The sequence below is a fragment of the Vanacampus margaritifer genome, chromosome 18 (assembly GCF_051991255.1).
Source record: "Vanacampus margaritifer isolate UIUO_Vmar chromosome 18, RoL_Vmar_1.0, whole genome shotgun sequence".
NCBI classification, from domain to species: Eukaryota; Metazoa; Chordata; class Actinopteri; order Syngnathiformes; family Syngnathidae; genus Vanacampus; species Vanacampus margaritifer.
Genome location: NC_135449.1, coordinates 15,076,425 through 15,103,920, shown reverse-complemented (window position 1 = coordinate 15,103,920; position 27,496 = coordinate 15,076,425). Strand labels below are relative to the sequence as shown.

Below are 27,496 nucleotides of genomic sequence, written 5' to 3'. Positions count from 1 at the left end.
CCCCGAAAAAGGGTACTTAAGATGGGTTTATTCATTTTTAATGTTAATCTTAACATTATAATGTAAATTAATTTATTGTAAAAAATACATACAATTACATAGTACTTTAAAGAAAAATTATTTCATCATTAAAACAAGCTATGGCACATTAAGCTTCTAAACTGTTTGATTATGTAATACACATGCTATGATTTATTTTAATTAGGCTTGTTTTGACTTATGTACGTGATGAAGCTGTGTTTTCGCTCCATGACTTTGACGAGTGTGCAGAGGAGACATTCTTTAGATGTGGTAGCTGTGGTAGACTAAAGAAGAACCCAGTATTGCATATGCAACCATGACTCACTGATTCTAACCACACTGTTTCCAGAATGCAGATGACAACAGTTACCCATCAGAGTCTGATGGTGTTCCAGCATTGGCTTTTGTGGTTGAGAGAGACTGCATCACTGTTCTCAACAATGAAGCTGGCTTCCAGGAGACAAACATAAAGGCTATATGTGATGTGGGCCAAAGTACCAAGGGCAAACACAAATATGGATACATAGGTATGTATTAGGCTTTACACGATTACTGATCGCTTATCAAAAAATGATAGTCAATCACTGATCAATTCACTAGATGCAGCAATATGTCAATTAACTTTCTATTTACTGTATATCTAAAAATATATACCCTACCGTTCAAAAGTTTGGGGTTACCCAGGCAATTCTGTATTTCTTGGCAATTTCTCGCATGGAGTAATAGCCTATGTGAACATTATTGCACAAATGTTTTCTAATATCCATTAGCCTTCTGATGCAATGAGCAAACACCTTGTACCTTGAACACTGCCGTGATAGTTGCTAGATATGGGCCTCTTATACACCTATGTAGATATTACACCAAAAAACAGACATTTACAGCTAGAATAGTCATTTACCACATTTACAATATATGGGGTGCATTTCTGATTAGTTTCAAGTTATCATCATTGATAAATAGTGCATTTCTTGTAAATATAAAGCAAATTTCTTGGTGACCCCAAACTTTTGAACGGCAATGTATATATTTTTATTTGATTTATTTAAAAGGGTTAATCAACATTTACCTGTAAATATGCTAGATCATGGGCAGTGTTTGAACGTTTCTTTAAAAAAAGTAATTACTGTAGTTATAGTTACTCATTACTTGCTTAAAAAAGTAACTGAGTTAGTAACTTCATAATAAAAGTAACTCATTACCAGGCAAAGTAACTATTTTCACTAATTAAAAAACAAAAGTTTTACATCAAATAAATTGGATTTTTTTATATTATTATTATTATCATTATTATTATTATTTTTTTATACAAGGAATTAAAATTATGTCCAGGCTATAGGTTTTTTTCATTTATTGCTGTGAATATTTGTAGCACACAAATGCCTCACTCCAAAATGACATATCATATAATAATAATAATAATAATAATAATAATAATAATAATAATAATAATAATAATAAATTAAATTTGGAGTGGTGATGTATGTTCTACCACTGGCAATTACTACAGCAATCATAATAATAATAAAAAATAAAATAAATACTGGATATATGGTGATTTGTGGCACTTATGTCATCGATAGGTAATTTGTAGACAGTCTTAGCAAAGTTCTTCCAGGATTTCACGGGCATTTTTTATGATTGTTGCAGGCTAAAATAATCAATAATATATCAAATAAATTGCCAATGCTATGAAATATAGTGCTTAATTATATCATGGCCAAAATAATTGTCATAACTACTACTCCATTTCCTCCTCAAAATCATCAGCTTCCACTTGATTTCTCTGAAAAACATACTTTTGTACACTTTTAATTAAGAGAGTATGGTGATATATCTTCAGTTTATAATTCTACACATTTAAAGACATGTTAATTGATTGAATTACGTCAGAAAACGGCCTAACTCTTGCATCATACAATTGTTATATAACTGCGCCGTTTCTCACTTTAATTAGTTGGGTGCTCCCGACAGACCTCGACTCCCCTCCATGAGTGTGATTTGCAGAGACTGGATTTTTCTTTCAACACTTTTCACGTGGTTAGCACTCGTGAAGAATGAGTCATAAGCTTACTATATGTGTAAGACTGTCCTTTTGATCTCTGCAGGACAAAAGGGTATTGGCTTTAAGTCAGTGTTCAAGGTCACAGATCGTCCAGAGATTCACTCCAATGGCTTCCATTTATTTTTTGACAAGACGTGCGGCCCCATGGGATACATCCTCCCCCACTGGATGGATGATGAGAGGCCCTTCGACCCACAATTACATGAGCCATTTCTTCACAGGTATGATGTGGTGACCAGGCTTTGACTTTGATAAGTGGTCATGCTAAATTTCAGGATGATCAGCTGTGATCGTATTTACTCGATCAGATGCGGTGGAAATGTGCATAGCAACAGCCAATCAGAGTTGATCTTAAAGACGTAAACAGAAAGTAATAATAAGAAATAAACAAAGACCAATCATGCAGCTAAACGCGCAGCTGAGGGTAACAATGTAGATATCAGCCATGACTATTATTAAGTGGTACATTTTATTAATGTAATGTTGAAGCACTGTAGTTTTCAGTATGGATGCATTAAAACTGCCAATTTTAAAAACAATATATAAAATCGTGTTAATAATCAAGATTGGACAAAATAAATAAAAAATAATTGTGACTTATTTGCCATATCACTAATGAATGAAGCCCAAATGATTCATACCGTGGCCTAACTTTTGAGTTAGCATTTTTATTTGGTCAATAAGGTATCACTGGCTTCCTTAATATTTTATAAATATCACAATAAAGTGACAAAAAACTTACATTAGTGATATTCATGACAAAACGGCCTTTTTGACTTTTTTTGTTCACATACCATTTCATAGAGCATATTGAAACCACTTGTCTCAAGCCTTAATGTTGCAATAAGCCACTTATGAATCGCTACATTTGATTTCTTACCAGCTGGACAACCAAGATCTGCCTTCCTCTACGCTCTGAGAGCCATCAGACCCGAAACCTGTTCCATGACGTACACCCTTCCCTGCTGCTGTTTTTGCACCGGCTACGTTCGATCACCATCTACAATCAGGTACCTCCGGCACTTTCATGCTACTTGTTTTTATGAGCATCGTTTTTTTGTTTGAAGTCTAACCTGTTTTTTCTTGATGTGCTTTCTGCTCGATCTGTAATCCTGCAGGCTGAGAACCGCCTTGTAACAATGACACGTAAAGACCTAAATCATAATGTGCTTGAGGTGGATCACTCAGATGGCACTGACCGCTGGCTTGTCGTCAAGACTACACTGCAGCCCAATATGGTGATTTGCACACTGCTCACACATTCATATGTTATGCAGTGCACAGACACACTCTGATGTAGAATAAAATGGTAGCATAAATTCATGAAGGGATTCCTCTTGGGAAATAAGATTAAGATTTACAGGAATGTGCACTGGTACTTAAAGGTTTATTTATTTAAGTTGGTTAGACCACATTTGTCAATCATATTCAAGTCATTTTCGTTTAAAACAACAAAAATACAAACCAAAAATGTACTATCCATTTTAACATAAAATAAGTAGGTGAATAAAACAAAACTTGACCCCATCATGAATCCAATCCCCAATTTAAACACAAAGGATCATAATAAAGAAGAAAATATATATTGGGGCCTAACACTTCAACTGTAAGAAATAATAACCAAATACAGATTGATAAATTAACGTAGGATCAATATTACATGTATGCTATATAAGTGTATTCCTTTTACCATTTATACATGAACACTTTCGGAACGATATCAAGAATGTTTGTGTATTATGCTCTTATTCTGAAATATAAGGTATCCCACTTCTGGTAGCGCAAGTAGCTTAGCATAAGCATTTGACTAATAAACAATGCATAAAATACTCTAACAGCATGATCTGGTACAACAACTAACGGCTACTACTAACAAGGCGCTTGTGTATCACTGCTAACTTTGTGTTTGATGCCCACAGCCAAACAAATTTTATAATATATTTATATATTTTTTTAGGGGTGTAAGTCGATTAACATTATTAATCGTTATTAATCACATGACTTCAATAGTTAATTCACGATTAATTGCAAATTTTATATCTGTTTTAAATGTAGAATGAAATATTTTTTTCTAAGTTTTCATAATCTTGTTAACATAAAAGTGAAAAAAAAGTAATAGAAATATGGCTGCATGTTTTTAGTCATTGATACAGTAATTTCATAATAATTCACAAAATTTAATTCAAATTATAAAGGTGTACTGTACTGTAAAAAAATAAGTGTGATATTAATTTGTTTTTAGGTCATTTTTCTGCCACTAAATGGCATAATTGCATTTGTAAGACATTGGTGACAGCTCAGTGCATTTTTCTTTTCATATTAAGAGCTATCAAATCTTTAACATGAAGTAACTTGTGAAATTCTGCACATATTTAAAATTGTAAAATACAACTTGACCCCAGTCTCCACAAATATATGCATTATTATTAAATCTATTACTGCTAAATTTTGACATGGTCGTGTCTGCTGCGTTGCAGTTGGAATTCCCCGAGTACAGGCTTTCCAAGTAAGGGCCGGTCATTATTCGCGCTTTAAAAAAAATTGTGGTGTTAAAGGAACTTTAAATTAACCAATGAAAAGTTGGCGTCTCGTCTTGAACAAAATGATTGCTAATTTGGCTAATTGAAGCGCGACACAGTCGTCAGCTAAAGTGACTCAAGGCCGAACCAAATAAATGTCAGCCTGCTCCCAAAACATGTTATCTGGACTTTTCTCCTGAATCAAGAAATACGGCTGGACGCTTCCCCTGTTTTGAGTCGGTGTTCTGATACGAACGACACTGACATCGCACACACACATACACATTCCTCTTTTCAACACCTCTGTTGGTGCTCATATCTTCCCCCCGCGAAGGTCACAGATGTTGGTGAGCGCTCTCGTTGGGCTACTGCCCTGCTGTGTTATCGCAGGACACCCCCCCTTCCCCCGTCCTCCCCTCCCTCATTCCACCATGTCTGTTATGTCTAGATGTCACATGCTGGATGTGCGTTTTTTTTATTTTTTTTAACATGCTCCCTGTTGGAACATGATGAAAGCTTGACCTTTTTTTCCCTCCCCATTTCCTTAGCTAAGATCTCGGAGCGCTTACAGCGTATGCCAACGGGCCTTCCAACTCGTATCCCCTGTTTTGTCATTGTTTTTTTTGTGTTTTTTAGACGGTTGAGCCTGTTAACACCTTTTCGTTGCTCTGTACTTGTGCATGTGCAATGACAATAAAGAAAACCCAAAACTCAATAGCTTATGATCAATCAAAACCAAAAGCAGCACTGAATGAAGTCCAGCATTAACAGCCCCACAAGCCTCTTGTCATCAGCATTTTTCAGCCACTCGTCTGCCATTTCTGCAAGTACTGTGTTTGTGGAATGTCTATTTTTCTATATGCATGTTGGTAACTTGTGATCAGGTCATTTCTTGAAAAATAGTCTTGTATCTGATTTTTTTTCTAGCAATTTACTTAACGATGGCTATTTCTAAATATATGACTTAACGGCTGAGAGATATGTATGGTTGTTAAGCAGTTTACAGTCCATGTTGTCAATATGTGGCTAATACTAATACATCTTTCAATTTAATTGGTGTGGGTTGATTCCATGTCATCCAACTTCCCAGTACAGTATACAATTCTTCCATTACCATATTATTGTTCCATCTTGACAATATATATTTTTTCTTTTTCCTGAAGCTTAAAGAGAATGTTGAATTGACCGAGCTTGCCCTCGCCTTCCAACTTAACTGTGACAACTCCGGAGGTGACATTATAGGCCAACCACAGAAACAGCCCGTCTTCGCCTACCTGCCTCTTCGCAGCTTTGGCTTCCGATTCATCATACAAGGTTGGTTTATTCTTATTTTTTGTGACAATAATAAACCTTTATTCATTTTGTAATGTGAGAGAAATGTACCAATCAACCACAATTTGACCATTTAAGCATCTTAACTGTATATAACACACAAGCAATATGTGTGATGTATGAAGTCAACAGGCAATACAAACACAAAGTCACTCACATATATTCTTGGATTTAAAAAAAATTGTTATCAGTTTTTAATCATTCCCTGGAGTTTTTGATATCTCGGTTCAAACTGGCCCCAAAGATAAAAAAAATAAAGTATATTAGCAAATTTGAAGGTAACCGTAACGGTAAGTACGCCTGTCAAGTAGAGTAACAGACCTGCCAATGTAGTTATTTGTATTACAGGTATGCATTTTTCCCTCAAAATATGATTTGTTTCTAAGTAAAAACCATACCAAAAAAATATGAAGCTAGTAATTTCATTGTACACATGCAGTACTCAAGTGTACCAGTAAGGTTCAGCAATGCCAATCATTACAGTACTGGCAAATCACATGACCTTATGTGACTTGCAAAAATTGTGATCATGACAAAAAAAAAAAAGTCAAACATTGGGGGGGAAAGTAGAATATGCAAAATTGTATACTACAACATACAAAATAAGATTCCACTTCAATAAATAATGTAAAATCACAATGTAAGTGAAGAAAGTTGAATTTCCATGATGTAGTACTGCAATGAGAACCAGTAAAATAGCTAGATAATAATGACTATTTTTTTATTCATTAATATACAATGTGTGTAATTTACAGTGAAGTACCACAATAATGGTAAATATTTCTCATTTCTAATTTAAACATATTATTAATTTTGCATTAGGTCCTCCATTTTAGTTTGCATGGTCTTCTCACCATGTTTATGTTAGTTTTCTCCAGATATTCCGCTTTCTCCCACATTCCAAAAATTCATGTCACTCAAAGTCCTTACTCATGACCTTAATGAGAACAAGCATAACAGAAAATAAATAGATGGATGGCTGGAGATCAAAATAAAAAAATTAAATGTCCTTTTTACAATAATGGCTCCTAATGAATAATTATAATAATATAAATAATAATTGTATTTCCCTTTATTTGTATGCATGTGTGTAGTTATAGATAAAAGTTTTTGTATGACATTAAATTAACACAGGAAGTGCAAAAGAAAGGTATCAACTGTGCATTCTTGTATACAATCAGCCAAGCAAGTTTTCCCCTCCCCCCCAATTCAGGTGATTTTGACATCCCTTCTTCTCGAGAGGATGTTGACAGAGACAGCTCATGGAACCAGTGGCTCCGATCTGAGATTCCACAACTCTTCCTTGAGGCCATGAAAGCCTTCCATGTAAGTCAGCATCTGCAGAATTTAAATGTTCTCATATCTGATAGATCACATGATAGAGAAGGACCACTAGAATCTTGTTTGGAATGTGCAGTCCAACTTCCATGTTTTGATGTTAACTTATGTTTTATTGTTGCTTTTCCAGGATCACCCAGAGTTCACGGGCCTTAGGGGTCTCTGCCAGTTCCTGCAGTTTATCCCCCTGCCTGATGAGGTGATGGACTTCTTTAAACCCGTCGCCAGTCAGATTATCCAGTTGCTCAAGGGCAAGGCCTTCCTGCCTACACTCAACTCAGGTATTACTCACCCGCCTATTTTAATTGAACATTAAATAGAATGGTAAATGCTAGGGCCACTTAAAAAAACGACTTTGTACAAACACAACTTTAATATGATGATTAATTCTAATGTTTTGATTGTACGCTGGCTTGCGATATGGAGAATAGCATCATTGCCATTACCATGGCAACCACACATCTCTGAATATGATACTATAACTCAGGTGTTGTGTCAACAGCAATCTCATATAACATTTCAGTCCAGTATTTACTGTATGTATTGGGACAGCATGGGAAAGCATGTTGGGATTATTTTGTTATATATATCACCTTACTTAATTAAAACCAGTGGATAGAAATAACACATCTTAATTTTAAGATGTTTTACATAAAAATGTAAATTGCCATATAGGACCTAGACGTGCAATTTCTGGAAAAATTGTATGTAAATGCCGAATGCTAATATTTGAATTTTTGTGGAATAGTTATGAAATATATCAAAAGATAAATTATGTGAGCATTATTAATTATTAAATATAATTGAATGATATTAAATAAAATAGAAACATTCTAAGATGGGATTTGAACCCTGCTCTCCCACATACTGTTGACCTGCTACTGTTTGTCAAACGAGTTTCAGTCGACTTGTGGGGAAAAAAAGCACCACAGCAGATAACGAACCTGTGTCCTGTTGCTTATGGGACAAGCACACTATCCACTACACCATCCATTCATTTAAATTCATCAGCGCAAATGTTTTACTTGTAGTTTACACCAGTGTCAGCCAATGGATTTTAAGACAGCCAATTGTCATTCCATTGCACTTTGACATTGCAAATGTGAAGAATAATTGATTGCTTTGAATTCATATGGACAGAATGTTTATTGATAAAGGCTACTTTTGTCATTATCCCGTGGAGAGAGGTCTCAGAGAAAGTGGGCCGCAGAGGCGGTGCAGGGGTGAGGCCGCATGCAATGACGTCAAACCGTGCCAACAGCTCGTTTTCTCAGTTTGGGAGGGGCTAGTGCTTGGAGAGCAGAATAACCTCGAATTTTTCATACATGGACGAATGGAGGAAAACACAACTTTGGTAATGTTTTTGGTGAGGAATTAGCATTTTAACATGACTAAAAGCTCTATAAAGTAGATTTTTCATGTTACAGTCCCTTTAATGATGTGAAATGAAATTGATCTGCTTTAACCACTGAGCTATAAGTGACTTGCTAAAAAGCTTGACATGTTGTGAAATGGTATTGTAGGATGTGTTGCTGATCGCCAAATTGAATGCTAGTGAAAACTAATGTTGTTGTGTTTTTTTTATTGGTGGGGGGGGGGTAATCATCATTTATGTGATATCTATCTTTAATAGGTAATACAGTAGGTATATATGCATATCACTTCATGCCCATGGATCCATTTGCAATGCACAGTCGGCGTGAAGATTTAAACCCCCGACCCCTTGGTCAATAGACAATGCACTTTCACTAACTGCGCCATAGTATTTAAATAAGTGGAATGCTGAAACTCTGTCCTATTGAAAATTAATGGGATTTTTTTTTATGTAAAGTATTCAATTGTGGGAAAACTACGTATGTGGATTGAAAAAAATAATATTCTGGGAGGCATGAATTTTTGGAACATTTTGAAATTGTAACAGTGTACGTAAATCGGCTGTATTATGTGGGAGTTAAAATGCATTAAAAAAAGTGAGGATAATAAAAAATGAAAATATAAATTAACATTTCAGCATTCACAAAATTACATCCAATCTATGCTGAGTATCTCATTTGTTTGGGACTGAAAAGTCCTGTCTATCATTTGTTTCAAGTGCCATTTACTGTTTACATTATGTTCTTGCTTTACAGATGGTCAGGTTGTGTACAAGCTACCGTCCCAAGTGGCGGTCTGTAAGGATGCTGTGATTCGCAAGGTTATCAACCAGGATGAGCTGGAAAAGCATCTGTTGCTCTCATATCTGCACCCCAGTCTAAGCCCTGCCCCGCCTACCTCTCTTCTTTCCCACCTGGGAGTTCGTAACCTGAGGGGCTCTGATGTTACCACGGTAACCACAGCCATGGCCAAAGAGCTGATGAAAGAAGAGACTATCCACACAGGTGAGTGGAGGATTTTTTGTCAACATGTTTTTTTTTTCATCAAAAACATTTAAATGAATTATTATATTACCATGCATATATGTTGCCATGTGAGCAGATGATGAGTATTTAAGGTGAAAAAGTGGACATGAAAAATGTAAAAAAAAAATAGACAATTTTTTTTTTATTAGCAGCAATTGGTACAGCTGCTAAACCGTAATTTCTATTTATTTATTTATTTTGATTTTGTTCATTTTGTTTGTTTATTTATTTATTTATTACCCATACTCACTGGCGACTGCTTTGTTAAAAGTATTTTGTTTTTTTAATTACATTTTACAACAAAAATAAGTTATCAATTTATTAATGCATATGCATTCATAGTTGTTTATTTAAACTGTTTTCGGACTAATTTGTAAATCATTGCACCAAAGCATATACTGTAAGCAACTCTTCCACTCTTCTAGATGCTGGCCTGCGTCAGTTGGCCAGACTTCTTGTTTGCAACTTCAGGGCTGTGGAACATGGTTATGGGGATGGGGATGCAATTTTGCAAACTCTTAGGACTCTACCCATAATTCCTCTGGCTGATGGACGCGTGGTGTCACTAGATGGAGACGGCGTGTTCTTCCCACTGGAGCAAAGCAAGACGAAGAAAAGGAAAACAGAAGCCCAAACGGGTACTGTAATTGATCCGTGTTTGACGTTCTCGCAGACTAAGATCATGCTTAATTGCTATTTTCTGTCACTTCTAAGTTTACTTAGTACCATATTTCTACCAAACAGTAGTGTTCCGTCCATATTTCTACCAAACAGTAGTGTTCCGTCCATATTTCTACCAAACAGTAGTGTTCCGTCCTGTGGTGGAACAGTGAACCCATGATGTCCTTTTTTGATATAGGTTGTTTTACACTGCCTAGCTCTGATTTAATCAGACACTTCTTACTAGACATGTATTGACCTCAAAATACACTCCTGTAGCTACACTTTCATCCAATGCCTAAAAAAAACAAAAAACAAATTAATGTTTTTGTTTTTTTGACCCACTTAGTCACCCCTCTATAATTTTTCATAGGAATTTGTTTGGTCATTTTTTTTCTTCTAAACAAACATACAATTGAAGTGAAAGTGGTGCTCAATCCAAACTTACTGTATGCATTCTTCTTTCGTGATGCTTTTCCATAACATTGCTCATTTCCTTCCCTTTAGCGGGTATAAAATTCATGCTCCATAGGATTTAGGTCTGGAGGTGAATTTGTCCAGTCCAAAACCTTCCGATTCTTCCCCTGATGAACACATTTTTTTTTGTTTGGAAATGTGTAAGATAATAGCCCAATTATCTTCCAGTCAGTTTGGTAGGGGGCGTATCTGTCTTTCTGCAGACAGTCATTTTGCTGCTGCCTTCATGTAATTCATCATTAAAGATTAATGAGCTTGTTCCAGATGACACCATTACCTGCGATGAGTTTTTCAGATGAGCTTGCATGTTGAGGATTATGTGCAGACTCGTTCGTTCTCAAAGCTTTAACCTTTACATCACTTTGGTAAAGGTTAATCTTTTCTTTTTTTCCAGAATTTGTAAGGCTCATCTCTGTGCTTTTTGCCAAAATCCAGCAATGGTGTAGCTCTGTACTTTTATTCATGAAGTGAACTGCAGATAACGTCACTCCACGTTGAGGTTGATGCTGACGGCAACTAACAGTTATTATAGGGTCTTTCTTTCCACCTCTCACAATGGTTCTAAACGGTTCTTGTTTTCCTTGATTCACCACTTTGATGTTTACTTCTGAGTCTACTCCTTTTTTTCTTCTTCTTTGATACATTGTATTGGTCCTCTTACTATGATTAATATACAGTACAGGGTCAGACATTAATGGGGAAGTTTACTGATGCTGGTTCGACCAGGCAACCAGTACAAATTTCATAAATACATGGTGATAAAATCAACATGTTCTTGCTTTGTGATATTCAATATTTGGATTTGTATCCACAGATAGGCTTACATATGAAATGACCAATGAGGTTATATTAAGGACCATTTCCAGCTCGGGCAGGGCCAGCACAATTTGGCTCAAAATGGCCCGACAGGGCCTCTAACCAAAAAAACCTCAGGTACTCTTCAGTGGCAAAATCCAAATCTGCAAATGAGGACAACAAATACAGTCACATGTTCCAATACTTGGGTGGATTGAAACAAAAGGTAACTCTAACTTGTGTATCAGATCCAGATGCAAACATTTGGAAATAAAAGCTGAAAGCCTGAAACAAAACAAGAACAGGGGCACCACATTGCAATGTGCTGTACAAGCATCGTGTGTAAATGTGTATGCCTTGCACAAAAGGAAAACCTGTCAGAATGTAGGTCAGTTTGATCTCAGGTTTCTATTTTCAATTTAACTGAAAGGCTTATTTTGACAATAAAATAGATTAGCGGATTTATTAGTCATCACATTGACTTTTGCTGCAGGTAGTGAGCGTATGACAGTTTTTCAAATCACTTACATTGCACTCAGAATAGACAGAGTAAAGAATATCACTGGACACTGGTGCGTCATCATACCTAAATACAGGATACACATTTTACTTTTGGAAAGATGAGCTCTCCAGCATTCTTCCATTTTGACTTCACCTTATGTATTTCTTATGAGTCACAAACATCATGGAGGAGTCGTTTTTGCCTCTAAATAAGTACTGCAATAGTAGAGGCACATCATGTTTGACATTAAGGACGCATGTAATTGCCAGGACTCGCTTTGTGTTGGCTGATTTGTCATCCCCCTCTTTAAGATATAAACTCAGCATTGAATGAAGAATGGATATGACAATAGGCATGTAATGATAAGAGTGAAGTTCTGTTTCCAGGTCAGCGAGTGGAGTGAGTTGCAGTATTCGCTTGGAATGTTGAACTCTCCTGCTTTGAGGGGAAGTCAAGTGTACAAAGTTGAGTGTGATAGCAGAGAGACTACAGAGTGAATCACTGTGAACTCGTTTAAAATATTCAGCAGTAAGGAGACAAAGTGCCTGCCTTGGAATGTAGGCCACTGATGGGCCTTCTCTAAATGTGTGGGCAGTGCTATCTTTTTAGGTGCACATAGAGAAACATATATCACGACATTATTTGGTTTTCGTTTGCACGTCTGTGTTCTACGGAAGAGGGTTTGGGCCAGTGAAGTGGAAAAAAAGGGTTGGCAGGATTCTCACTTTATTCTCAGGATTCTGACTTTAAGTCTTTTACTGCCACACGTTATCCAAAAAACAACCCCGACAGTGCCAACCGATTTCAAGCATTTTAACTCATCTTTCAAGGCAAACAGAATATTGTGTGCTGTGAATTCTCAGAATTCTGACTTAAAAGTCAGAATTCTGAGAATAAAGTCAGAATCCTGACAACCTTTTTTCTCTTCACCAGCCCTAATCCTCTTCCGTAGTGTTCACTGTAATACATTTGCATGGTTTAATTCATTCATCCATCCATCTTGCGCTTATGTCGGGCTTGGTCTCAGGGGTAACCTAAGCATGGAAGCCTAGCACCGCTAGTGTTCACCAACAGGTGCAGGAATCACGGGCACCAAGAAAACACTCCTGAGAGTTTTTAATGATTGTGGTCGTTCAACAGCTGCTTTAGATATATGGTCTAAAAGTCGATGCTGCGACATGCTCAGTTGTCAAGTCAAGCTTCTTTCAACTGGCCGAAGTTACACCAGTCCTCTCTCAGAATCAATTTGCGATTTTAATTTGAGATTTTCATCATCAATCGTTTAGACCACTGAAGTGCACTTTATTTTGGGCTTGGACAGACGTCACTTTCCCAACTGCAGCTGGTTAAGAATGCTGCTCCACAGCTTGTAACTGGCACAAAAAAAATGAAGTTTTCCTTACATATTTCTTTTTTTCCACCGACAGGACATTTGTCCGTATTGTATAAAGATGTGAGCATAGTTCACCCGTCTCTGCTGAGCTGTGTGGAACCTTTGGAGAGTCAGCAGGTGCGGGAGCTACTGAGAAGACTGGGAGTTCATCAACTTGAGCCACAAGACCTGCTGGAGCAGCACATCTACCCTGCGTTACAAAACGAAAAATGGAAGGTAGATATTTTATATACTGCATCAGCTGTGTGTGCACCTTAGAGTTCTGAGAAAAGCACTTCGTGATTTTATGTTGATTCGTATGTCTGTTTTTTTTATAATCAAACTTATTGTATTACTATCTTACTGCCTCTCTTCTTTGATCCTTTAATCTCACTTAGTCAAAGCCAGAGGCGGTGGTTGTGAGTTACCTAGTTTTCATCAAGCAGCACTGCATCTCCAGCCAGGAGTATGCAGACATTGCAGTACCCGTCCTCACCAACAGGGGTCTGCTATGCCCGGGGCAAAGCCGGGTGCACTTCTCGGAAGCATATGACAACGTAGACCTGTCAAAGACACTGCCCGGTATACACTCAAGACTCTCACCCTGCATGATGCTATTGTTGCAAGATGGTTAAAATTTTAGAATAACTACAGTTAAATGTTCTGGGACACGAGCAATTTTTCTCTGGAATAAATGAAACTGAATTATTAATTTACAGAGTCAGAGTATTGCCATCCTAAAGACATTGTTGCATGTAGAGTTTAAGTCTTCTAAATTAATATAATAGTAAAAGATAAGGAGACCATAACACTTTGACTCTTCCCCTCAATTTAAAACATTTTCCACTTCCCAGGTGTCGTTAATAGCACTTCTGTGGCTTTCTTTTGTCCAAATAAATACCCAAAGGATTAAGAATTAAAGCTCACTTCACATAAATACATACTGATGGACTGACGCAGAAAAAAATAAAAACAAATAACAGCATCCCGGTGATTGGGGACCATCTTGCTTTTTATCCTGAATTACATTGAATGTATGATTGCCATATGAAATGCGCTATACAAATAAAATTGACTTTGACATTCACATTTAGATCTTCATTTCTATTGGCATCACAGTTATTTTATCCATTGCTTTAGTTGTACACTTTATGATGTGTATTCTCATGTTGTGATCCTCGTGGATAATGTTTCCATGACTATCTACGTTGCTACTCATCAACCAGGCTATGAATGGATCCTGCTGAGTCGCAACTACTTGCAGGAAGACAATGACCTGGCAGGTTGGAGACAACTGTTCAGCAGACTGGGTGTCAGTGATGGCCTCATCATCCGAAAAGAGAGACAGACGCTCACACCCATAGAACTGGTGAGGATGACATCGTTCAACTTTCACTTCATCTGTTTTGTCATCATTCTCAAGTCATGCTCTAAATATGCTACCACGCTGGCTCACAATAACTCAGGTTATACTTCATCTTTATTCTATCGTGATTTCTCATAGTACAGTACATTACTACATTTCGTGTTCAAATCTGTGGACTGAATGGACTGGAAATATCAGCCTTGTTATTTTTATGACAGAAATGCTCTTCTGTGGCATAGATATCATGTGTTCAAGATTAATTCCTTGCAATGTATTGATTACCATAAGGGTGTACGAATACTCAACTCTTGAGTACTCACCCATACCGATAACAAGCTCTGATACCACTCGTACTTTTGATACAGAACATTTCCCAAAAAACAATGACAGATAATTTTAAAGAAAGACGTAGTTATCCAAATACTGTATAGCATTTTTCCTTGAAATTAATGATAATTTTCTATGATATTTTTTTCATTTGTTCATAAAATACATATTTTATATCGTACACACAATAAAATAAATTTTAATTAATTAATTAATTAAACTAATAATCCCGTATCGACTCCGGGCTCCGGCCCTCCTGAGTGCATGTTCTCCCCATACCTGCGTGGGTTTTCTCCAGGTACTTCGGTTTCCTTCCACATAACAAAAACATGCATGGTATGCTAACTCATTCACTCCCAACCACTTTCACTGAAGCAACCCACTTTGCTCCCGGTTGTTTTACTGGATTTTTACTGATTTTGCAAGGCCCACAGAATACTGTGTTCTATTGCTATAAAAACATGGAACCTACCAAAACATTAGAGTCTCTTCTTTCATCAGGAGAAAAAGTATATTGGTATCTGTTTAAATAACTTTACAATCGCGTGATTACTGTGGAAAATTAACGAAAAAGAATGTGCTACAGACGAGGTGAAACGACATAACTTGTGGACTCCCTGTATAGCTAAGTTTCATCATTATTCACTTTCCTGGTGAAAACACTGGCAAAAAGAGCTTGTTGCAACATGGCCCTGGCTGATCTCTTATACTCTGCTGCCACCTGCTGGCCGTAACTACAATTGCTTTAAGCCACCTCTTCATGTCAGAAGCTGCATCAAAGCCTTCTGTATGTTCTAGCATAAAAAAAACATTGAACAAACTTATAAATATACGTTTTTGGGAGTGCAGGACAAAGTATTAAAAAAACGTGTTTACATGTTTTTGGGTTTGAATGAGTTAATCGAAGTGTCTAAATTGTCCCTAGGTGTGATTGTGTGTGGATAGTTGCTCGTCTATGAGCGCCCTGCGATTGACAAGCAACCAGTTCAGGGTGTACCCCGCCTACTGCCCGTAGACAGCTGGGATAGGCTCCTGCACCCTCACGACCCTTGTGAGGACCAAGCAGTTCCGAAATTGGATGGATAATAATCCAGTGCCTGATCATAAACGCGAGTACCAATACCTTGAAATAAGGCCAGGTATCATCCCGATACTAATACCTGGTATCAGTACTTGCCCATCCCTAATTAGCGCATAACATTGCTGTATCAATGACCAAAAAAAAAAAAAAATACTGTGACTTTATTTACATTGCATCACATGTTCCTAAGGGCAGCATGGTGGGCTAATGGTTATCACACCGTGCTTTCGTTAGTTTCCCCATTGTACTCAGGCTGCTTCGCGCATTCCAATAACATTAATGTTAGGTTATTGGAAGCAGGAGAATTGTCTATAGGTGTGAATGTGAGTCTCAATGATTGTTTGGCGACCAATCCATGGTGTGCCCTACCACATATCCAAAAGTCAGCTGGGATGAATGGATGTTACTCTTATTCCCAACCTGAGTGTTGATGAGGAATATTTCTTAACTCACAGTGGTATGGTTTTAAAAGTAAGTGTCCATATATGAGGGCAGGGGGTACACGAAAACTCCTGAGATCACAAGCTGTTTTGAGAGTGAGCAGGAAGAGCAGGTGACAAAAGAGACACGTCAGCAGGATGTAATTCCAGATGCCTGTTTTAGCTTGGACTGCCACCACAACTCATTGTTTGTAGATTTATTGTGCTGCTTTCATACATGGGATATGGCGGATAAATATCAAAATCCATTTTGAACCTGTAATGATACATTTTCCGTTTCTCATGCACACTTCCAGAATTGCAGTCCGTGGTCAGTGGAAAGCACAATGTGGCACCAAACTCCTGGGGAGGACTGTGTGCTTGACGACTACCCATGCGAAGAGTTCCATGCCCTGGCCACGGCCCAGCTGACTGCTCCCTGCCTTCTGGCACAGAGAGAGGCTTTGCTAAATCTGCTGGCGACCAACTGGAACACAGGGTAACACGTTTGTCCCTCTGTGTCACATTCCGTTAAATGAATATTGTTCCATGAAGAACAGATGCATTCTACTTGACAGTTTTAAAGAAGTAATACTTCACGATAGTGTCTAGACTGAACAAGATAATGGTTCTAATGAGTAGGTTGTAATCCTCTCTAATGTGGCCATTTGGCGATTACTGGAACAATTATGAAGTGTTGTTCGGGCTCGTTTTTGTCCTTTGGAAAAATCCACACGTGCGCTGGATACACTTGTAACAAGTGTTAGCTTAGTGTGTTGCTGTGGCCTAGATCAAGGCAATACACTCTGCAGATTCCACTTTGTTTTGGCGGTCTAATTCTTTATTACTCTTGGGGCCCTATTTTTATAGACTGGTGCCTGTGCGCTTGGTGTAAATACGAGCAGGTTTGGGGTTGCGCCTCTCTAGGCATTCCACTGTCACGTCCCCAACGCACCTGATATTTTGCTCACAGAAAGTACACTGGGCTTAACGTAACAATGGGTGCATCTTCTAGTTTAGTGAACTTGGTAGACCGCGCTACTAGGGCTGTGCCAATAATTGAAATTCAATTACAATTTCAATTATTACACTCTACAATTACAAAATCAGCATAATCATGAAAAAAATTGACATTTGCACCTTTTTTAAATTTAAAATACCTAACTTAATAAATTTAGTTTCATCCAAAAGGAAACTTGAATAATTATAGTGTTTTAAGGAATTGTATTTGGTTAATATTTATTTTTTATTTTTTAAACATTTTCTTGTTTTGTACCAAAAGCTAAATGATTGTCCTACTGCACAGTCTACATGCTGCACTCCAACTTCAAGATTTTGCCAACATAAATAAATAAATATTATTATAAATATATATTATTATAAATTGTGTTTGGTCCAAAAGGAACTTATATAATTATAGTGTTTCTATTTTGGTTATTGGTCTTAATATTTTTACATGTGTAAACATTTTATTGCTTATTGTACCAAAAAATAATCGTTTGAATAATCGTGATTTCAATTATTGCCATAATAATCGGGATTATTATTTTTTCCGTAATCGCGCAGCCCTACGCACTACGCATCACAAAGTGCATTTTCTATTACACTCCACCTGCCGACGCATCTTACTATTTGGTGACCAAAAGTAAATAAGATTTTAGACTCAGTAAAAGCACGTCTAACTTCTGGCGCTGGCTTGTGTAACGCGATTTTAGTGGATCAGATGGAGGTGCAGGCAGAATAGATTCTGAGCTCCGGACGCGTGTCGTGGATGCCAACGTATTTCATTCATGTATATATGACAACAGCATGGGACAATTCCTCTGAATCGTTGTAGAAATTAATTAATTGAATAAAATATCATCTTAAAATATTTGAATAGCACCCCCCTGGCCGCACGACACAACAGGGAGGGCGGTCACACATGGATGCACGATCTAGGGTTGCAATCTCCAATTGCCCACATCAGATGCCTCAGTTTGCCTGAATAAACGCACTATGCGCATGCCAATCTAATCTCTCAGGGCCCGGCGAGTCAATTTGCTTCTGCAATGTCTAGCATGGCGTGTGATCCGATTGCCTTGATTTTAATGCAAAAGAGGGATGCAACTACTAGAATCGGCTACATATTAGATTCTGTAGAGTAAATTTTACTCCATTTAGAGTGGGACCAAATAGACTCAGTTTTGGAGTATTTACACTTGGAAGAAAGTAAAACAAAGAATTGGAAAATATAAATAAAAGTCACTCAAGAGTTGAGGAACAAACTCACGACCTTCAGCTTGGGATACAGCCGATCTACTCCCTGAGCCACGCAGCTCTTGCTGTTTGTTAGTATATCGCTCATGTCAGCTGGAATCGTCATAACTCCAAGAGACCTTTTAGTGTATCTTATTGTGATTAATTGGGTTTGTGTTTTTTTAACAGTTTAATAGCTACCAAGTCTGTACAATTTGAAATAGACAGCCCACGCCAAGTAGAGCTGAGCATAGCCAATACAGTGAAGTCTGTTGCTAGATAACAGGTGTCAAGGAAACTGACTAATGGACCTGACAGGGCAAGCAAAGTTTAGCCCATTAACTCATTCACTCCCAGCCATTTTCACTGAAGCAACACCCTTCGCTCCCGGTTGTTTTACTGGATTTTGACTGATTTTTCAAGGTCCACAGAATATTCTGTTCCTGAACCTACAAAAATAATGATTAGAGTCTCTTCTTTTATCAGGACAAAAAATATTATTATTGAAAAAAAATATTTGTATCTGTTTCCGTTTTGCAGTAATTAGCATTAGAATTTAGCTAAGTTTCATCATTATTCACAAAAAGCTTGTTGCCACATGACCCTGGCCGATCTCTTATACTCTGCTGCCACCTGTTGGCTGTTTTATTGTAATAATTACTATTGCTTTAAGTGACCTCTTCATGTCAGAAGCTGTATCAAAGCCTTCTGTATGCTCTAGCATAAAAAACACACACAGAAAAACATATTAATACATTTTTGGCAGTGAAGGAGAACATATTAAATAACGTATTTATAAGTTGTTGGGTTTGAATTAGTTAATTGTAAAAGTTTCCTTTGAAAACAATGGACCTTGTCAGGATACACGATTTAACTTGTGGTTAATTGCACATGATATAATTTTTCACTGAAGCGTTTTCTTTGTGCATTTGACTCGGAATGCCCCATGCTGCAAAATAATCTGATCTCACAGGTCTGCCACTTTGCTGAGCAATGCAAAGTGACAACATCACTGAACCAACATTTTGAATCTGACCGCTCAAATAAGAAACTTTGTTGGAATGTGTCATATGTGTATGTTTTTAGATTTAATTGACATTGTTTTAAACTCATGACATATTGTTCCAGGCATTGCTACTCTCAGTACCTCACCGCTCAGGTGCTGGACAGAGATGCTCGGCCCATCAGAACCACCAAGTCTTCCTTTTACCACTTGTTGTGTCGTCTCAAATGGGTGCCAGCCTTCTGCCCACAGGAAGATGAAAAACACGAGATTAAGTACCTGTGTCCAAACATAATCTACTTGAACGCACCTGAAATCACCAGATTGCTTGGGACGCATGTCTATTATGTGAACATGGATCCAAGCGAGTTCAGCAAAGCCCTGGGTAAGAATCTGTTGTGGAATATTGCCTTAAAAAAAAAATAAAAACACTCTATTCTGGAGCTACATTCTTGATAGGTTAGGTCCTTCTACTCAAATTTTCAAAGTCAATGTACATGACAAATTCACTAGTCATTCTAACACGTTTGCCTTTCTTTTCTTTTTTTTTAGGAATAAGACAAAATGTGTCAGTGGATGATCTGATTACCTATCTGAAGGAGTGGTGTACCAAACCCGCAGCCGATAAACAAGAGTTCCTTGATGTGCCAGGAGGGGCAAATTTCACATCCACAATTCCGCACATCCACAACATCTACGCCTACCTGCACACAAACTGTCCCCAGAGCAGCCTAAAGGAGCTCTTCCAACATAATCCAGCTGTTTTTATACCAATGGAGTGCCGTAGGTATGCCACTGGTAGGATCAATATATATTGATTGTTTGTATCCATTGACTGTCACTAATCACATTTTGGCTTTCCGCAAGCAAAGTAATGAGTGGTGTTCAGGACGCTTCTACCACCTGAGGGAGGTGTGCTGGAGTGACCCCACTAACATGTTCCTGCGCTACAAGCCACTGGTGCGTGGACCAGAGAGCCCCATTGAGGAGCCCAAAGTCCTGGCTGCTTTTTACAGCAAATTGGGAGGCATGAAAGACTTTTTCATCAGAGTAAGCTTGGACTTTAATATCACATCTTTAGCTGATGTCTAATTTCAGTGGTACTGTAAAGTTCAACAATGATGACCGTGATGCTGGTGCAACTTTGATTTGATTGACTGTGATAACAAAATTTGTGATAGAGATGAAATACTTGATATGTTTATTCACAGAGTCCAAACTGGCACCTGCCACACATCCTTTAACTGCACAGGCAATATGCACAATATTAAGATTTGTCATTTTTGGAGTAAATTTTTCACATCAGGGTAGCAGGTGAGGTGGAGTCTATAACAGGTGACTTTTGGTACACTCACAATCAAGGTTATTATAAATACCAGAAACTAATGAAATAGCTAGTGTCAAAATTATTGTGTTCATTTTGAGTTAAAGTTCCTTTAACGCCACTGATTTTTTTAATGCGCGATTAATAACCGCTGCTTTCTTGGAAAGCCTGTACTGGGGGAATTCCAGTCATAACGCAGCGGACATGACCACGTCAAAATTTAGCAGTAATAAATTTTATAATAATGCATATATTTGTGGAGAATGGGGCCAAGTTCCATTTTACAATTTTAAAATGTGCAGAATTTTATAAGTTACTTCGCGTTAAGGATTAGAAAGCTCTTAATATGACAAGAAAAATGCACTGAGCTGTCATGTCTTACAAATACACTTATGCCATCTAGTGGCAGAGATATGACCTCACCACAAATCAATATCACACTCGTTTTTGACAGTACAGTACATCTTTTTAATTTTATCTCAATTTTATGAATTATGATATTACTGTATCGATGACTACAAGATGCAGCAATATTTCTTATACTGCACTAATAAACTAGCCACCAGAGGGTGCTAGAACTACACAAATGGAATACAGCCTGGCCGTATTAACAGATGTGCTGCTTTTAATATCGTGACATGACAACGTTGATATATTGTGGCATTTTAATATTGCGATATCACAATATTGCCATTATTGTTGCAGAGCTACGATTAAGCTGATCTGAACGTTGTAAAGCCTAATCTACATCCTTACTTGGTGCTCCTTCTTGTTAAACGGCATATAAGCAGGACTGAAATGCACAAACATTATGGGTGTCAAAATTAGTGCGTTCATTTTGAGTTAATTTAAAGTTCCTTTAATGCCAATAATTGTTTTAACACACGATTAATGGCCGGCCCTTATTTGGAAAGTCTGTACTGGGGGAAATCCCGTCTCAACGCAGCAGATGTGTCCACGTCAAAATTTAGCAGTAATACATTTAATAATTAATTAATAATGCATACATTTGTGGAGACTGGGGTCAAGTTGTATTTTACAAATGCACAATTTCACAAGTTACTTCATGTTAAAGATTAGATTGCACTTAATATGAAAAGAAAAATGCACTGAGCTGTCACCAAAGTCTTAAAAATGCAATTATGCCATCTAGTGGCAGAAGGATTACCTCAACACAAATCAATATCACACTTAGTTTTTACAGTATAGCACATCTTTTTAATGGTAACTCAATTTTTATTAATTATTATGAAATTACTGTATCAATTACTAAAAGATGCGGCCATATTTCTATCAGTTTAACATTTTTTTTTCCACTTTTATGTTAACAAGAGTATGAGTATGAGTATTTTACTGTACAGATATACAATTTGTAATTAATCATGAGTTAACTATTCAAGTCATGATTAATAACGATTAAAAATTGTAATCACCTGACACCCCTAATAAAATATATAGCTAAAATTACAAGAACACAATTGCTTGATACTAGATTCAACATGAATTAAACAAAAAAAAGGAGAAACAAACACTACCAATTCAAAACCATTGTAAATTGTTTCTGAAAATATCTCAAAAGACAGAAGAAAAGGCAAAAGTTCCTCCTTGATGTTGAATAAAATGAGGTCAACTCAGGTGATATTCACTTCATGTATGATGACGTTTTGAACTTCTTTGAACTATTTTTCCACAAAAATACAAATACAACTATTGGGGTGTTCAAACAAAGGTGCCACTGTTTTTAGCTCACATCAGCTTACACTCAATAATGTGCACAGTGCCGGATCACCATGAGATAAATCTGTAACAGTATTCTGAAGATTTTTTATTTTTATTAAAACAGCTACTGAATGTGGATGGCAGCCCCAACATGAGGCAATATGTCGCTCTTTTGGAAATCATCGCTTCATCATCTCCCATCCCAACTGCTGAAGTGCTTCAGGATGTGTCTGTGCTCTACGCTACACTTGGTAAGACCGCTGCGATGGAATTTGTCTCGTAGGCAATTTCTTCCACCTGGCCTCATATACAATCATTTATCTGCATGTCTGACAGCTGACAAGTGTAAAATTCAAGTGTCTGGCGAACATGAGGACGCGCCTCAGACCATACTCGATGGCAATTACTCCTCCACTTTGAAAGGTGAGTGAAGCCTTCATATTGTTGATGTTTTCTCCCAGTCACTCTCTTACACCCTTTGAAAAATATTTCCCATAAATTGGTAATACAGGAAACTGTAACAAGGCATGATCTGTTCAGATGCAGTATTACGTTTTATTTGACCGCCTGTTGATAGATAGGACAGAGAAATCTTCTTAGTTGCTGATTCACACTTATTCCTTCCATTTAGGTATGGTGTTTGACAAGAGGGTCTTCCCCTCCAAGGATAAGAACTGGGTGAGCCTGGCATGTAAACCCATGATAGCGGACAGTAAAGAGCTGGAGAAGATCTTTAAATCTCACAAGGAAATCTGCCTCCTCAATCTACCGCCAGCAGAGAAGAAGACAACGCTACGGAAAAATACTGGGTTCTCCGGTATGCTGCTGATTCTTTCAATGTTTACGAAGTATTTGATCTATCATTAAGTATTTGATATCTTGAAGAGATTTGAACACAGAAGTTAAGTCAAATTGGCCGTTCCATTTCCTCATTTTTTTCCGCTCTGCTTTGCTGCACCAGTTATATTGATTTTAATCTGAAGCCAGATGACACATGTAATTGAGGTCAAAGGTCAGTACATTGGTTCGCAGTCGCCCATCCGTGGTCGAAGCAGCAAAGTATGAGCACCGAGCATAATTTCAGAATAAAAGAAGGCAGCCTTACTCTGTAGTAATACATCAACTGTCCAAACTCTTTAGAGTTTTGAGCTAAGTTAAAAAAATAATTTTTGGCTAAATTAACCATTTTACCTGCATGATGCTGATTTTATTGTAAAACATTAATGTGGTGATTTGATAATGTGTTGAGTTGAGTGTTCCATTGTTAGCTGTCCCTGCTAACTTTAAAGGGAAGTCAACCCAATTTTTTGGGGACAATAATATGTTATATTTCAGTCCCACAAGTCTAAATATGGTTTTATGGTTGATATTGTGTTAGTGGAATATGAATTAAGCAGCAAAATCCAGCCGTTTTTATCCATCTCAGGGGGCGGCCATTTTACCACTTGCTGTCGACTGAAGATTACATCAATGTTGCTCAGGTCTCGGGTAACAACCAATCACAGCTCAGCTTCAGAAAACAGGGGAGCTGTGATTGGTCGTTGCCTGAGCCCTGAGCAACTGTAATGTCATCTTCAGTCGACAACAAGTGGCAAAATGGCCACCCCCTGAGATCGCTAAAAACACCTGGATTTTGCTGCTTAATATATATTCAACAAATGTAGTCTTAATCAGAATGTCATGTTTAGACTAGTGAGGTCACATATAACATATTATTGTCAAGAAATGTTTAAGGTTGACTTCCACTTTAAACGTCACGTTCTCTATTGGAAGCCATTAACCAACAAAATCAACATGTTGTGGAGACCGAGGCTAGATACATACATTTCTTGAATACATCATATAAAAACAACATATACACAAGATGAAAGATTATAGTCTCGGGTATGCATTTTGTATTAATTTCATTTTAATATTTTGTGTGGTGCAGAGTTATAAATAAAGCTCGGACTTGCACCCAAAATCCGCTTTCGCTATTCGTTTACCATTTAAGCAGCGAATCGCAAATCAATTTGAATGGGTTATTAAATATTGTAAAACACGTCACAGTCCAAAAAATGCACGTGTATATGTGTATGTTGTCCAAAGCACTTTAGTAAGATCAAGAGTCCCACGCGCTAACACAGCTGCGTCTTTTTTAGCTTAAAGCAACTTACTTGCAACTGCAGACTCCAGTGTGGTATTTCGCTTTTGGTAACGTTTTAAAGCCATCCGTGTTCTATCATACCAGTTAGCTAGCGCAAAGCTAACCTGGGAGGGTTTGTCCCTCAGGTCCGGCGTCCAAGTTTGCACACTCAGTGTCAGAGGCCAACAGTAAAGCACAGTAATGATAAAAGCACTGATATACTGTCTAGATGGGCTTTATTGACTGATTCTATAACAAATTCTAAACATTCTCTTGCACGTGCCCCAGCATCAGGTAAGTTGTCTCACTACACGCGGTAAGATGTCACACTGGATTTTGTAATAAAACAAGGACACATTTATTGTTGTTCTTTTTTTTCTTCTCATAAGTGAACATTAAAGTCAGCCAAAGAAATTTTTTATCATTGAGCTTGAAAAATTTGTTGAACATCCCCGTTGAATTAACATAAACAAAAATAATAATGCCCTGTATTAAAGTCCTTTGGAATTGTTGGCTGAGACCATGGCTCTCAGTCTCAACTGCCTCGTTTACCTTCCTTAAACTAAAATGTCAAGATTAAATTGGCATCCAAAAAAGAAGAGACCAGACTCTTATCAGTCCCGAAATGTGGACATAGATCTATCAACAACCGGAAGACCTATTCTTAAACACAAAATCTGACAAACGAATGTGCTCACTAGTCAGACTCATCAGCCGAATAACAATTCTGCCACACGCGTAAAACCAATTTGCCAGGGAAGCATTTCCATTGGCCTATTCTCTGCTATGTCACGTGACAACTAACCCTTAAATGACAAAGACATATTATAGCTCTAGTTTAACTTAAACAGAGCAATGACTGAAGTATAACAAGATGCCTGAATCTCTCCTCTAATAATTGCACATGAATAGCTGCTAGGATTCAAAATATACAGGTAACATTTTTTACATTGATTTGTGCAAAATGGTTAATTGGTGCTCATCTCATATTTCAACGTGCGATTCTCTTCTCAGACACAACACGACCCCTGATCATATAAAGGAAGAAAACCAGTAGTCCACGTTTTAGTTGCGCTTTCTGGTGGAGAACATAAGAACATTGCAATGTGACAACATACCCATGTGACAACAAGCCATAGTCTCCCCTAAATTACACTGTGGCACTGTGAAAAATTACATTCTTATTTATGGTGCTAAAGCTAAGATTTTTGGTTTTATAAAACGCCTTTCAGTGATGTAATTTTTACTTCCTATTGAATAACAATCACATTAATACATGTGGTTTCCATTGAAACGCTAAGAAAAAGAAAAGAAAAAAGAACACACAACAAAGCAATAGGCAAAAAAAACTCTGATTGCATGGAGATTATCCTAATTTAAGGATTCATGGAGGGATACATTGTGGTCACCTACAACTAATATATTACTGTATTACTAAACCAACACACATTATGGGAGTACTGTACATGTGACCTTCATGTTTTGATTGCCAGGGAGGACAGCGCCAAGCGAAGCAGCCATTCCCGCCTTCAATGAGAATGACAGATTGGCATTCATGAACATCTGCGGTATCCGTCTGCTATCTCAGTGTGTCAAGATGGAGGCCGTCACTGAGAGCTGGAGGCCCTGTGCCCCCATGCAGGCCATGGTGCGATCACTCATCCCTTATGTCCAGAAGTTCCTCTACCACCATGAGGAGCTGGCGGACATTTATTCAGAGCTGATTGAGGACAACATTGCAGAAAAGATCAAGCGACTTAAATTTGCACAAGTCAGTCAGAGTTCTTGAAAATACAAAGGGCTCAAATTGAAATCTAAATTGCGAGTTGGGTTTTGATTTTCTTGATGCTTATTTACAGGTGGGTAAACTGTACATACACTACCAGCTGGATTTGGATAACTACGAGGGTGCTGTGGTGGAGTCCACAGACGTCATTTGTCTGTTAAAGGATAAGAAGGAATTGTACATCCAAAAAGATCATCTCACAGCCAAGTTGGACATCTGCAGGTTTGTGTGTGATGCTTCATTTATTATTCCTGCCCCAATGGAGGTGATTATAGATTCATACACTACTACACCTTCCTTCTTACCTCGTGAATTGATGACAAAGTATTATACAGTCAGTAACAGACGAAAGAAAATTAAAGGTGTTTTTTTTTCACATATAATAAGAGTTCCCACTTTTTTTAATAGCATGTCTGCAATGTGGTTTAAAAACAAAAGTTGAAGAATTACCGCACTTTTTACGCACCCTCTTTTCTTCTCTTAGTCCATTTAAAGGAACTCTCGCTAATGGAAATGAGCAACTGTTTACTCTCCCCATCTACCAGTGGCCCAGTTAACGAGGGGCCACAGCTTGAACAGTCGAATAAAGTTATTTTAAATAAAAGGAAAGTCATCCCAAATTTTTTCT

At 37.5% G+C, this 27,496-nt stretch overlaps 1 protein-coding gene across 3 annotated transcripts in view; it reads left to right on the top strand.

The window, feature by feature from the left end:
- LOC144038026 (uncharacterized) overlaps positions 1-27,496 on the top strand; it is a 57,118-nt gene that overhangs the window by 20,681 nt on the left and 8,941 nt on the right. For all 3 annotated transcript variants that reach the window (XM_077550070.1, XM_077550071.1, XM_077550072.1), the window contains 21 exons: positions 371-548; positions 2,130-2,307; positions 2,970-3,096; positions 3,205-3,324; positions 5,769-5,919; positions 7,151-7,263; positions 7,406-7,556; positions 9,405-9,653; positions 10,100-10,312; positions 13,536-13,717; positions 13,879-14,062; positions 14,707-14,849; positions 16,991-17,172; positions 20,040-20,299; positions 20,467-20,701; positions 20,787-20,964; positions 23,082-23,208; positions 23,294-23,380; positions 23,589-23,774; positions 26,576-26,853; positions 26,942-27,090. In XM_077550070.1, the coding sequence (XP_077406196.1) occupies positions 371-548; positions 2,130-2,307; positions 2,970-3,096; positions 3,205-3,324; positions 5,769-5,919; positions 7,151-7,263; positions 7,406-7,556; positions 9,405-9,653; positions 10,100-10,312; positions 13,536-13,717; positions 13,879-14,062; positions 14,707-14,849; positions 16,991-17,172; positions 20,040-20,299; positions 20,467-20,701; positions 20,787-20,964; positions 23,082-23,208; positions 23,294-23,380; positions 23,589-23,774; positions 26,576-26,853; positions 26,942-27,090 (3,671 nt within the window). The remainder of the gene's footprint in view (positions 1-370; positions 549-2,129; positions 2,308-2,969; positions 3,097-3,204; positions 3,325-5,768; positions 5,920-7,150; positions 7,264-7,405; positions 7,557-9,404; positions 9,654-10,099; positions 10,313-13,535; positions 13,718-13,878; positions 14,063-14,706; positions 14,850-16,990; positions 17,173-20,039; positions 20,300-20,466; positions 20,702-20,786; positions 20,965-23,081; positions 23,209-23,293; positions 23,381-23,588; positions 23,775-26,575; positions 26,854-26,941; positions 27,091-27,496) is intronic.